The sequence below is a fragment of the Moschus berezovskii genome, chromosome 14 (assembly GCF_049115385.1).
Source record: "Moschus berezovskii isolate FMDL1 chromosome 14, NW_MosBer_1.0, whole genome shotgun sequence".
Lineage (NCBI taxonomy): Eukaryota > Metazoa > Chordata > Mammalia > Artiodactyla > Moschidae > Moschus > Moschus berezovskii.
Window position 1 is genome coordinate 88,803,029 of NC_142473.1, and position 12,383 is coordinate 88,815,411.

Genomic DNA, 12,383 nt, shown 5'->3' on the forward strand with positions numbered 1-12,383 from the left:
CTAAGCCTCTACTCTCTCTTCTGTGAACTGGGGCCGATGAGAGGGTTTGCCTGTCCGAACTGTATGTGTAGTCAAGTCGCAGGCTCAGTGCTGCTCCAGCATCCAGTGACCGGTCAGTACACGGGGCAGTGATGACATCCCTGGCACCAGTGTTTTGTGCTTGGGAGGGCCGGCCCCTGTGTGCGTTGGGAAAGCCTCAGTGCCTCCAGCTGATCTGATGAGAGCTGCTCCGGCTCCTGGTGTCCTGCGGGACACCCCTGCTGTCACGGGCAGAGTTGTGTCCACCTGGGGACTCCTCCAGTCCCTGCAGATGCTTGGAGGTCCTCACGCAGTGTCCCCCTCCTCCACTAGAGAGGGGCCAGGCTGCCTCTGAGAGGGTGGTGTTCTTGAAGCCGGATGGGGCAAGTTCAGTCCTTGTCTGGGGCGGGCTCAGGCCAGAGGGGCGTCTTCTGCCACAACGACAGCCTGAGACTCCCCTGGGCCAGAGCCACAGATGCCTGTTCTGTGCCTGTGGGGCTGGGCCAGGCTTCCCCAGTCCCCGGGCTGCAGGGAAGGAAGCTGCTCTGCTGTCTCTCCTACTGGGTGGTGACCCTGGTGTCCAGGATGGGGTGCATAAAGGGACACTTGCCTGGTCCTGAGGTCCAGGGGAGGCTGGGCTCCTGGGATGCATGCTTCTCCGGGCCCCAGGGTCTGCTCCGGGCGGAGGTTAGAGTGTGATGTGGTGGGAAGTGTGAGGAAGGATAGCCTGTGGTCTGGCCCCCTCGCAGGCCCTGCAGGACCGGGGGATCGTGGAGCTGCTTCTGACCTCAGACAACCAGGACGGCCTGAGGAACGGCATTGTGGATGGAGGTACCTGCCAGGAGGCCGTGATGGGTGCCGGGGGGGGGGGAAGCGACGCCCTGGCCTGAGCTCTTGTGTGCTTGGCGCTGGAAGGGCTGACTGGTGGAGCACCGGGGACACCCAGGGCCCCGCGGATGGCAGGACACGGGACAGCAAGGTGGGGGTCCAGCAGGGTCCCTAAAGAGCCCAGGCAGACCACGGGCTGGTGTCCGGCACGGACAGCTCGCTCGCAGCTCAGTCCTCAAGGCCCTGTGGGCAACCCCCTGTCCCTGTGCTGGGTCCCCGCCAGCCGCGGCCACTGGAGCAGAGGCCTTCGCCCCGTCTCTCTGCCTAGCGCCCTCCCGGGAGCCCGGCCTGTCCCCGTGGGGCGGCGGTCTCTGCCGGCGCCGCGCTCCCCACGTCCACGCTCACGGCTCCCAGCGCCTCTGCTCGCCCGAGGGCCGTGGTCCTCTCTCCCCGACGCTGCCCCGTGCAAGGCCGCAGTGGCCCCGAGTGACACGTGCGGTGCCCGCAGCCTCCGACCCGGTACCGTGGGCCTCTTCTCTCACTGGCGTCTGGGCACCTCTGGGCAGCTCCTCTCGGCCCGCCCCTCCCGGCGCGCCTCTCGAGGGGCCCACGCGGCGGCGCTGCGTCCCGTCGGGCGGGGAAAGGACCCGGGCTATGGGCTGACGCGTCGGGCCCCAGAGCGCGCTCCAGCCGCGGGACCGCAGAGGGGCCTCGAGCGGCGGGTGCTGGGTCTCCGGGGCCGCTGGTGGCCCCGCCCCTCTACCGCGGGCCCCGCCCACGGCCCCGCCCCCTCTCCTCCGCCGGCCCCGCCCCGCCCCGCCCCTCCACCGCCCCACCGCGGGCCCCCCACGGCCCCGCCCCTCCACCGCCCCACCGCGGGCCCCGCCCCCCACCGCGGGGCCCTCCCCTCCACCACGGCCCCGCCCCTGCTGCCTGGAATGATTTTTTTCAGTTAGCTAAACGTGATTAAAGCAAGACTTTCACCAGGTGTGAAAGAAATCTTGGAAATGCTTATGAACTGAGAGGCTAGCCCTGACGTTTATTTATACAGAAGCGCGTGTGAATAGGCAGTGAGCGGGAACCTGCGTGCAGCATAGAGCTCAGCGTGGTGCTTGGTGAAGACCCAGGGGTGGGTGGGGGGCGGCGGGAGAGGTCCAGAGGGAGGGGCATGTGTATACCTACAGCTGATCCACGCTGTTGTGGAGCAGACACCAGCAACATTGTGGGGCGGTTCAGTTCAGTTCAGTCGCTCTGTCGTGTCCGACTTGCGACCCCCGCAACAAAAACTCAAAAACAAAACAATGAAAGAAACATGCGGTCCAGCCTCCGCGGCCCTCGCCCCGAGGTGCCCACTTTGAGCTGTTTACCTTTCCCTTTGGCTCTGCCTCCGTGATTCTAAATAATCTGCAGAGAGAGCCCTGTAGTGTGGATGTCAAGTCCTCTCTCCTGCCGCCCTGGCCCCGCGGCTTTCCCGGGTGCAGCTGTCCCGCCACCACTGTCCTGATGGGCACGATGCTTGGGGCCTGAGTAAAGGTACTTACACGGGCCGGGCAGCCCATCGGTGTTCTGGACGATGTTTGTGGCCAGCTCGCTTCCAGTGTAACCACCCATTGGTTTTCCTTTTCTTTCAAATTTTTTTTTCTGTCTCTCCTCTTCTCTGTCTCTTAAACACTTGACCAGCAGCTTCCAAACCCCATCAGGGTGTTTTAAGACGCCTGTGCCTGTCGGAATCTGATCCAGTCCGATGGCGCTGGCCCCTCACTGTGTTCCCGGCCCGATAGTGGCGCAGGTCCCCTGGAGTCCGGGTCTGGGGACTTTGAAACGTCGTCTGTCATTTTCTCCACTGCTGCTGTGACTCGGACCCTGTGTCTCTGAGGAGCCCACCCTCGGCGCTCTGTTGGCTGTCAGCTGGACAGAGCAGTCCTGGAGGCGACTGCTCCCTGCTGTGCCTTCCCGCCTCTTCTCTGGTTCCTCTGTGGCCGGAAGGCTGTGTTCACCCTCTGCGCCGTGTGGCTCTCCAGCTGTCTGTCTTCTCCTTTTCCTTCTACTTTTTGGGCAATTTCCTCAATCACCTTCTTCCCATCCTTGTATTTCCTGCACCGCGTTTTCCTTGAATGCATTTCTTTTCTGATGGCCTGCTTGCCAGTGGCTATGACCAGTGCCCCTCCCTGTAGGGTAACTGGACTGAGGCGGCCGTTCCAATCAGGGGAGCCAGGTGTGGGTGTTGGGGGTGACTTTCACAGTATTAAGTGACTCTGGAGGGAACCCTTTGGGCTGACACGATGAGAATCTGGGGGCAGGAAGGTGCAGGAGCCATCTTCTGGGCTTCCTCTTCTGTAAGTGTCTGGACCACTGGGGCTCGGCTTTCCTAGGGGGTCAGGCACGGGGTGAGGGGAGAGTGGCTGGAGGGGGCCACTGGGCTGCGGTGGGTCCTCACCTCTGTTCTCCCAGGCTCCCCAGGTCTCCCTGTGCTGTGCCCTCTGCGAATCTGTGGCTGCCTTGCCCCTCCTCACCCTCCTTCCCATCCTCCGGCTCTGGAGGGGGTGGGATGGAGAAGGTGCAGGGCTCCCTTGGCTGGTTTGACCTGTGGCTCCAAGGTTTCTGCTGGGCCGGTTCAGACTGGCCCCCTGTCAGTGTGGCTCTTCACTTTAGGCGAGGAGAGTCCGGATGTGGGGTCTTCTCCATACCAAGTGGGCCTCCCGGGGTCCCAGCTGATGTTTGGCTTTTTAAAAACTTAATTAATTTTTTATTAGAGTTCATTTGCTCTCCAGTGTTCTCAAGATCTCTTTTTTGGTTTTTGTTTACTTACCACGTGGCCCCTGGGACCTTCCTTCCCTAACCAGGGATGGAAACTGTGCCTCTGGAGGGGAGGCGCAGTCTTACCCACCAGACCTCCAAGGAAGTCCCATGATCAGGGCTCACGTTCCACAGGAGACCACCCAGTGAGGATCCACCTTCCTGGGCACAGCAGAGCTCAGGCCAGGGCACGTGAGCCCCTCTGTTCAGGGACAGGAAGCAGGCAAGAGCCTCGGAGCCAAATTCTGCCTGAAAGTTGACCGCGTCCCTGCCTGTGGACCAAACATGGCACATTTTTCTCAGGCATGCTTTTCTCTGGTGGAAAGCCATGGGGACCATCTCTGGGAACAAAACACTAGCCCTAATTTCAGGCATAAAAGGGGAGTCTTCTTAGATGGTCACCCAGTGCTGGAGGCTGGAGATGCAAAGTGAACATCAGACCGCGGGCTCCTGTGAAGGAGGAATTAACGGAAATGCACGCTCAAGTTGTGAAAATTATGTAAATCAAACACAGCTGCTTAGTGAGCAGATCTCTGCAAGGCCTGTGCTGAGTGGTGCAATTTCCAAGATGAACCAGGGAAGTCTCCTGGCGACAGAGGAACTAAACTCTAGGTTGGCGGCAGAGACGGTGTCAGGATTAGCCTAATGCTCCTGAGCTGAGGACGTAAGGGGCGTTCAGTCCTCCAGGCCAGGGGGTGATCTCTGTCCCCTGTGTCCTTCCTGCCTGCAGTGCTGGCCACCATCAACCTCCAGTCACAGTCGGAGCTGCAGCTGTTCACCACCATCCTGCTGGGCGCACAGGTGCGTGCGCGCCGGGGTCAGTGTCAGGGGCTTCAGTGGGAGGGGGACTACGGGGCTCGGCCTTCAGCTCCCCCACCCCTGCTCCCCTATGCACGGCCCACCCCGCCCGGTGCTGCCTGCCCCCGGGGAGGAGAGCCAGGTGCCGGCAGGTGTGTGGAGGTGGGTTCCTGGCTCTCGACAAGAAAGGGGGCCTTTCTGAAGGCCTGGAACTCGAGAGCTCCGTGGACTCAGCGAGCCCCCAACGTGCTCCGTGTGGGGAAGATGCTTCCCTGCCTGGGTCTGGCCTTGATCCGCCCGGACTCTCGGGGCCCAGAAAGGCTGTTGTCTGTTGTCTTCAGCTGGCCAGGGGCACGGCCCGTCAGGCCGGCGCGGAGTGGGCCTCACGGGCAATGAGGCTTCAAGGCCGCCCTCCCCTGCCTTACATGCGGGCGGGCCGGTGTCCTCTCTGAGAGCCCCGCCTGGAGGGGCTGCTGGAGGGCTTACCCCCGACCCAGCACAGACGCCGTGGGGTGCTGGGGCATCCCCATCCCAGCTGCTGCTGTCGGAAGGCAGGGGCGGGGTCCATAGGCTCAGCCGCAGGAGCAGTGGGAGGTCCCCAGGGCCGGCCCCGCCCCGCGCTTCTGTTTGGAGGGACGGGCAGGGAGGAGGCAGGATGGGGGCGGGGGTAAGTGCGCAGGTGGGCACGAGCCCCGCCCACCCGCCCTCCCACACCCTGTGCCACGCTCGCTGGCAGGGGTCTGAGGCCACAGGGCCTCTGCCCTCAGGGACACTGAGACCCTCTTGGGAAGCGTCCTGGGAGGTACACAGTCGCCCGCAAGGTCGTCCAGGACAAAGACGGTGCCGTGACCCTCAGCTTCTGCCTCTTCTGGGAAGTGGAGGTCGTGCTGGAACCGACTCGTAGGGCCGTTTGAGGGTCACGTGGGTGCTGTTTGGGGAGCACCCAGGACAGCCATGCTCCCCACGGGCACCGTGGAGTTGCACTTGGAGAGGTGGCCCGGGGTCGGCCAGCCTGCCCACCGCACCCGCCACCAGTGGCCTCTTGCCCTCTGCTCAGCCGCGTGTTTGCCTCCAGAAAGGGGCCGTGGACCCATCCCGGTTTCGATCAGAGGCCCCGTCTGGTGCTCAGGGGTTTCACACGCACCCTGCCGGCCCAGTCCTTGCCCAGTGACCGGAGGGTGGATGCGGGGATCTTCTGGCGCCTCCCAGGGCTGGGCCGTGTGCACTGAGGGCTCCAGCTGCCTCATCTCATGGACTATCCCAGTCGCCGTGTGACTGGCTGCTGTGCGTCTGTTCTCCAGTTCAGGACACAGATGCCAGGACAGAGGCCGCCGGCAGTCAGGTCAGGGCACGTGGCACAGTCGGTGCTGAGCCAGCCCCGAGCCACGGTGACCTGGGCTGTCGGCAGACAGTCCAGCCCTGGCCCTCAGCCTGGCCCTCCCCGCAGGGGCGACTGCTGACCTGTGTGACTAGTTAGTGACCCAGATGTGGTACAAGCGTCCCCTCGAGAGGTGGGAAGCCTGGAGGCAGCCGAGCCCATGGCCTTCCCCGTGGCGCAGTCGGGACCTTCTCAGTGGGCGTGACTCTGCGGCCCCCAGATGGGACGGGATGCTCTGTGCGGGGACCCTGACCGCCAGGCCGCCGCCGCAGGAGCGCCCCCTGTGGGAGGAAGGAAGGCGCGGGGGGCCGGGAGCTGGGGCTGTGTTGGTGCAGGCCCACTGGCAGCTCCCTCGAAGGTCAGCGTGTGGCCGGGGAAGGGCTGGGCGGACGGAGGCACCAGCTAACTTCTCCCTTTGACGCACAGGGCAGTCGGCCCAAGATGGTGATGGAGTACTGGACCGGCTGGTTTGACTCATGGGGCGGCCCCCACTACATCCTGGATTCCTCAGGTGGGTGCTCGGTGGGGCCCCGTGCAGCCTGTGCTGGCCTCCGACGCAGGCCTGAGCTCCAGAGCAGCTGGATGGTGTGAACTGGCTGCTGTGCGGCACTCTGGGCATCTGTACACACAGACAGCTCCTGAGAGGGTCCAGAGTCCTCTGTCTCAACCGGGGAAGGAGCGGTCAGACACCCATCTGGGGTCTTTGTAATGGCTCTGGAGTAGTGATGCATGCCGGTCGCTGGCATCCAGCCAACACAGGACATATGTAAAGAGGAGATAAAAACCTGGAGTCCAGAGCAGACACTTCGATGTGCGTAGTGCAGGCCTTCTGTCTGCACTCTGAGTGCACATGCAGTTGTGGGTGTGAGTGAGTGTGAGCAGGTGTAGGTGTGGGTGAGTGTGGGCGAGTGTGAGCAGGTGGAGGTGTGAGTGGGTGCGGGCAGATACGAGAGGCCCAGAAGCCCGACTTCCTGTGCTGTGTGATGTGGACGCCCTCACTGCTCTCCAGGATGCAGAGACCACCCCACCATGACCTCTAGTTTTGAAGACCTGGTTGCTTCTGGGCTTCACTGGTGGCTCAGCAAAGAACATGTCAGGAACACAGGAGGTCCAGGGTCTGTGCTCAAGACCGCACTACGGCCAGCCTCCCTGCACGTCAGCCGGGCGCACCTGGCATTTCCCTGGGGTAAATCCCCAGCTAGCACTGCTTCCTTCACGCGGGCGTGATCTTCTCCAGGAAAAGGACTGTCAAAGGTGTCCATTCCCCCCCAGATTCATCAACAGCCAGTGTTATTAATCAATAATGGTAACATTTGCTGTCTGATAGGGGCCTTGCTTGGCTCCCCTGTGGCTCAGTGGTAAAGAATCTGCCTGCAGTGCAGGAGACACGGGTTCAGTCGCTGAGTCCAGAAAATCCCCTGGAGGAAGAAATGGCGACCCTCTCCAGTGCCCTTGCCTGGAGAATCCCATGGACAGAGGACCCTGGTGGGCTGCAGTCCATGGGGTCGCAGAGAGGCAGACGTGACTCAGCGACTAAACAACAGCAGCGCCTTGCTCAGCTCTTTTCCTTCAGCCAGTGCAGGGGTTTTAAACTGTATGTGATGTCCATTAACCGTGCATGTTACTCCTCCACTGATCCTGTGCGTGTGGTCGGCTTGTTCTCCAGCCCGGGTGGGGCGGGGGGCACTCAGACCATGCCTCTAATCAGGTGCCCCAGGTGAGCACCAAGCGAAGCCCCCTGGGTCGGGGGCGGGGGGTGCAGGCCCAGCTGCAGCCTTGCCCCAGGCAGATTTGTCTGGGAATCGAAAGCCGCTGAAAGCCAGGCTCTGGACTTGGGGCCTCTGGCCATGGACTGTGGCTGGGTTCAGGGAAGCCACGGGCCGGAGTGGTGAGGGGCCTCCGTGGGGCTCAGGGCTCGTGACCGCTCAGCCATGAGACGCCCCTCCCTGCAGAGGTCCTGAACACAGTGTCAGCCATCGTCGAAGCTGGCTCGTCCATCAACCTGTACATGTTCCACGGGGGCACCAACTTTGGCTTCATCGGAGGAGCCATGCACTTCCAGGACTACAAGCCTGATGTCACTAGCTACGGTGTGTATTCCCGACGAGGCGCGCACACCACTCCCGGACACTCCGGGGGTGTCCCTTAGGGACAGCGGCTGGCACCTCCCACATGAAGGCGAGGTTTTGTCTGGACCATCACCGAAGCTTCCAGGGTGTAGGAGACCAGTTAGCTGGGGAAGGAAGCACGGCCCAGGCCAGGAGGGGTGGCCCTTGGGGGGCAGCCCCTCTCCCTCCTCAGGGCCCAGGGATGGGGTGACCCTGGCCCCCGCTTGCCAAGTGGGGTCTGGAGCCTCTGGAGCCACTCACATGTTCAGCGTGCGTGGCATTCTGACTGACGGTGGCTCCCGTGGAGCTTCTTGCCTGCGGCGTTGCTGGGGCGAGGAGCCGGCCGCTGAGCTGGCCTCCTCCCGCGACGTCCTGGGGCCTGACGCCTGTGGCCTGTCTGCTGTCTCGCAGACTACGATGCGGTGCTGACGGAGGCCGGGGACTACACAGCCAAGTACACAAAGCTCCGGGAATTCTTTGGCTCCATGTCAGGTACCTGCACGCTGGCCGCTGCTCTGAGACCGCAGGAAACTGGCTTCCTCCCCTTCCCCTCACCATCCTCCCATACCCCCCTCCCCTAGCATCCTCCCCCCACCTCCCCTCCCTGTGCAGGAACCTCCTAGAAAGAACAGGGAAGTCTGAGCGACTGTTCTCATCTGAGTAGGGGTCTTGCCAGCCTCACCTCCCCACAGGCGTCTATGTTTCGAAGGGTGTGAGAAGCAAGCCCCTGCCCACCCCAATCTTCCTGGGGCGTTCTCTGTGGGGCTGGCAGTGGCGTGTTCTGCTGGGTGTGGGCAGGAACCGGGACTGGTGGTGGCTGGGGTTGCAGTGACCGTAAGGGTCCTTTGGGGACACCCCGCTGTCTGCTTGTGGTGCAGGGGCTCCTCTTCCCATCCCGCCTGACCTTCTTCCCAAGACGGCGTATGACCCAGTGACACCAGCTTTCTACGTGTCCCTGTGGGATGCCCTGAACTTCCTGGAGTTGGTGAGTGCAAGCTGGGCCCTGGGCTCAGGGCCTCATCCCCCGCCATAGACTGTGGACTGCGGCTGGGCCACAGACGCCCTGAGCTTCCTGGAGCTGCTGAGCTGGAGGACGAAGAGAACCAGTCTCCACGGGGCTCCACCCCGGCCTGAGCTCAGAGTGCAGAGGACAGGCAGACAAGGAGAAGGAGGCTGGAGGGATGCAGGGAGCCAGAGGAGGAGCACGGAGGAGCCAGGGGGCCGAGGCGGGGTCCCCTGCGAGCTCCAGGCCCCTGTGCTCAGCTTCCTTCTGTCCCCATCCCCTGACCCTGACGAGGAATCGGGCAGGACTGTGGCACTTGCCCATGCGATAGCAAATAGAAATGGTCATCTTCACCACGCCCCGCGTGCTGACCCCATGGGGCTGCCTGTGGCCTGCGCCCCGGCAGGCAAGGTGGCCTCTGTCAGTCAGCCTCGCCCCCATCTCCTGTCCATGCAGCCGGTCACCTCAGAGCACCCGGTCAACATGGAGAGCCTCCCGATCAACGGGGGCAGCGGGCAGTCCTTTGGGTACACGCTGTATGAGACCACCATCACCTCGTCTGGAGTCCTCGATGCCCTTGTGCGGGACCGGGGACAGGTAGGGGCGACCCCGCACCCAGACGCTCCCACGTGTGGAGATGGCCCCACACCACGGCCTCCATTTCCTCCCCACCCCCGGGCCCTCCCCTCTGTGTACCGTGCCGGGACCCCCAGACCCCCCACCGATCTGTGGGCCTTGTCTGCTCCTTGGGCAGGTGTTCCTGAACACGTTCTTCCTGGGGATCCTCGACTACAAGACGACAACGATCATCATCCCCATGCTCCAGGTTTGTCTGGGGGGTACCGGAAGGGGGCCGGGACTAGGGGTCGCCGTAGAGCTGGGGTGGGAGTGGCTCTGTGCTCAGAGACCCCGTCCCGTGCTCAGAGTTCAGGGAGACCTGGGGCGCCACCGAGAAACCCCGAGGGGCGGCTGGGGCTTCCTTAGGGCACTCTGTGCTGCCCACAGGGGTTCACGATACTGAGGATCCTGGTGGAGAACTGCGGGAGGGTCAACTACGGGAACAGCATCGACCAGCAGCGCAAAGGTGGGTCTTGGAGCCCGCCCGCCTGGTCTTCTCCACAGGGGCACCGTGGGGCAGGGGCCTGCGCCAGGGAGGGGCTCCCGGGTGGATGGGGGTCCCTGGAGCCCCTGGAGTGGGTGAGTCCTGGAATCCCTGGAGGGGATGAATCCTGGGGTCCCCCTGGAGGGGTGAGTCCTGGGGTCCCTGGAGGGGTGAGTCCTGGGGTCCCCCTGGAGGGGGTGAGTCCTGGAATCCCTGGAGGGGGTGAGTCCTGGAGCCCCTGGAGGGGGTGAGTCCTGGGGTCCCCCTGGAGGGGGTGAGTCCTGGGGTCCCTGGAGGGGGTGAGTCCTGGGGACCCCTAGAGGGGTGAGTCCTGGAGCCCCTGGAGGGGGTGAGTCCTGGGAGCCCCCGGAGGGGTGAGTCCTGGGAGTCCCCGGAGGGGGTAAGTCCAGGGGGCCCCCGGAGGGGGTGAGTCCTGGAGTCCCCCGGAGGGGGTGAGTCCTAGGGGCTTTCTGAACCTTCTCTCTCTTCTTATGTATCAAACCCGGGGGGTTTCATGCAGTCTGAGATAGGATCTGGATGAGAACCCTCCCCAGGCAGGGTCGCCTCTGTCACCTTGAGGGAGCGATGTGGTCAGACTGGGGCATCCGGGTCCTAGGACGCCCCTCCCCTCCCCAGACCCCCGGGGCCTCCCTGAGGGGCTCACAGCCGTGGCCGCCCCTTCCTCCCGGGCCCCTGGCTGGGTCACTGGTCACTCCATCTGGGGCCCAGCACACTGACCTCAGTAGCTGAAGGCTGAGACGTCCCGGTCAAACCCGTCCTTCGGGTCTCCTTACCTGTTGAAAGCCTCAGCCCCAAAGGGAGTGCCCCCCAGAAGGCCCAGAGGCAGACCCCACCCCGGCGCCCCCTCAGAAGGCCCAGAGGCCTGGGGCTGGCAGATTCCACCCACTGGCTCACAGGGCTTTGGGATGGCAGGGGAGGAATTCGCGGGTGAAGAGCCCCCTGGGGGAGCTGGCCTCTCCCAGGAGTCTTTTCTGGAACTTTCCAGAAGCAGTCCACGTCTGTGCTGGGCTGTTCGGCCCCTGTCCGCCCTCCTTGCTCAGTGTCCTGCCCCGTTCCTGCAGGTATCATTGGAAATGTCTATCTGAACAATTCTCCCCTGAAAAACTTCAAAATCTACAGCCTGGAGATGGACAGGAGTTTCCTGCAGAGGTGTGTCCTGCCCTGTGCCACCTGGCCTTGCCCCGCCCTGCCCCGGAGTCCCTGGGACCCCCTCCGCAACCGTTCGCGGGCCAGGGCAGGCGGGGCCTCTGGACACGGGCGGACCACGAAGGGCCCCTCCCTCTCCCTCTGCCGGCAGGTTCACTATAGACAAGTGGAACCCTCTTACGGAAGAGCCCGAGTTCCCTGCGTTCTTCCTGGGGGCCCTGTCTGTCTTGGACTCCCCTTACGACACCTTTGTGAAACTGGAGGTGTGTAACCCCGACCAGGGGCATGCACATCGCGTGTGCCCACAGGCTCTCCGTCGTGGCCTCCCTGGTGGAAAGCACCGGGCGGGCTTCTCAGGGCCAGGCTCAGGGGTCCAATCTGAGCCGGGTGCCCTGCCGGGGCAGCTGCGGGCTGGGAGCAGTCCTGGCTGGTCACTCTGACTTCAGCCATCTGATGTGTCCCTCCGCTTCTCATAGGGCTGGGAGAAGGGGGTCGTGTTCATCAATAACCAGAACCTCGGCCGCTACTGGAACATCGGGCCCCAGGAGACCCTCTACCTCCCGGGTGCCTGGCTGGAGGGAGGCTTAAATAAGGTTGGGGCTCGCCCCCCAGGACCCCTCCCTACCCCACCGCGTTTCCCAGGGGGCCTGGGTGAGCGGGAGAGGACGGACGTTCAGGCCCCGAGACAGGCTGGCCATCTCCCGCAGATCATCGTCTTTGAGGAGAAGAGGGCGCAACGGATAATCCAGTTCGTGGACACGCCCAGCCTGGGCCAGCACCAGTACGTGCACTGAGCCGTGCAGGCCCGCGACCCCGCTGACCGCCAACCGGCCCGTGCCCGCTCCGTCTGCCCTCGGGGAGCCCGCCCGCGGCTGCAGTTGGCCCTCGCCCTGCAGGACCTGAGGCGCGAGGAGGGGGCGAGGGGCCCTGCCGGGAGAGCCTCCCCGCTCCCCTCGGCCAGACGGAGGCCCAGGGACTGTTCACCGTGGGGGCTGGTGGGGCCCGGCTCCTGAGTGCTTGCTCCTCTGCCCTCGGCCCAGCCTTGCCCTCGTCCCTGTGGCCCTGGCTCTGAGCTGGGGGGCGCGTCGCGGTCCCTTCACAACCTGCCCAGGCCTCTCTGCCGTCCTGGGAGGACGCCAGTGTGGTGCAGGGCCTGCAGCCTCCTCTGCGCCCCCCGGGATCGGG

At 63.9% G+C, this 12,383-nt stretch overlaps 1 protein-coding gene across 1 annotated transcript in view; it reads left to right on the forward strand.

The window, feature by feature from the left end:
- The window catches only part of LOC129554215 (beta-galactosidase-1-like protein 2), a 36,040-nt gene extending 23,862 nt beyond the window's left edge, over positions 1-12,178 (forward strand). Inside the window, exons 7-19 of the mRNA XM_055422820.2 lie at positions 768-849; positions 4,373-4,443; positions 6,245-6,329; positions 7,771-7,908; positions 8,338-8,418; positions 8,805-8,911; positions 9,386-9,526; positions 9,684-9,755; positions 9,935-10,013; positions 11,114-11,201; positions 11,350-11,461; positions 11,675-11,791; positions 11,906-12,178. Coding sequence (XP_055278795.2) covers positions 768-849; positions 4,373-4,443; positions 6,245-6,329; positions 7,771-7,908; positions 8,338-8,418; positions 8,805-8,911; positions 9,386-9,526; positions 9,684-9,755; positions 9,935-10,013; positions 11,114-11,201; positions 11,350-11,461; positions 11,675-11,791; positions 11,906-11,992 — 1,260 coding nt within the window. The 3' untranslated portion in view covers positions 11,993-12,178. The remainder of the gene's footprint in view (positions 1-767; positions 850-4,372; positions 4,444-6,244; positions 6,330-7,770; positions 7,909-8,337; positions 8,419-8,804; positions 8,912-9,385; positions 9,527-9,683; positions 9,756-9,934; positions 10,014-11,113; positions 11,202-11,349; positions 11,462-11,674; positions 11,792-11,905) is intronic.
- The last annotated feature ends 205 nt before the right edge of the window (positions 12,179-12,383 follow it).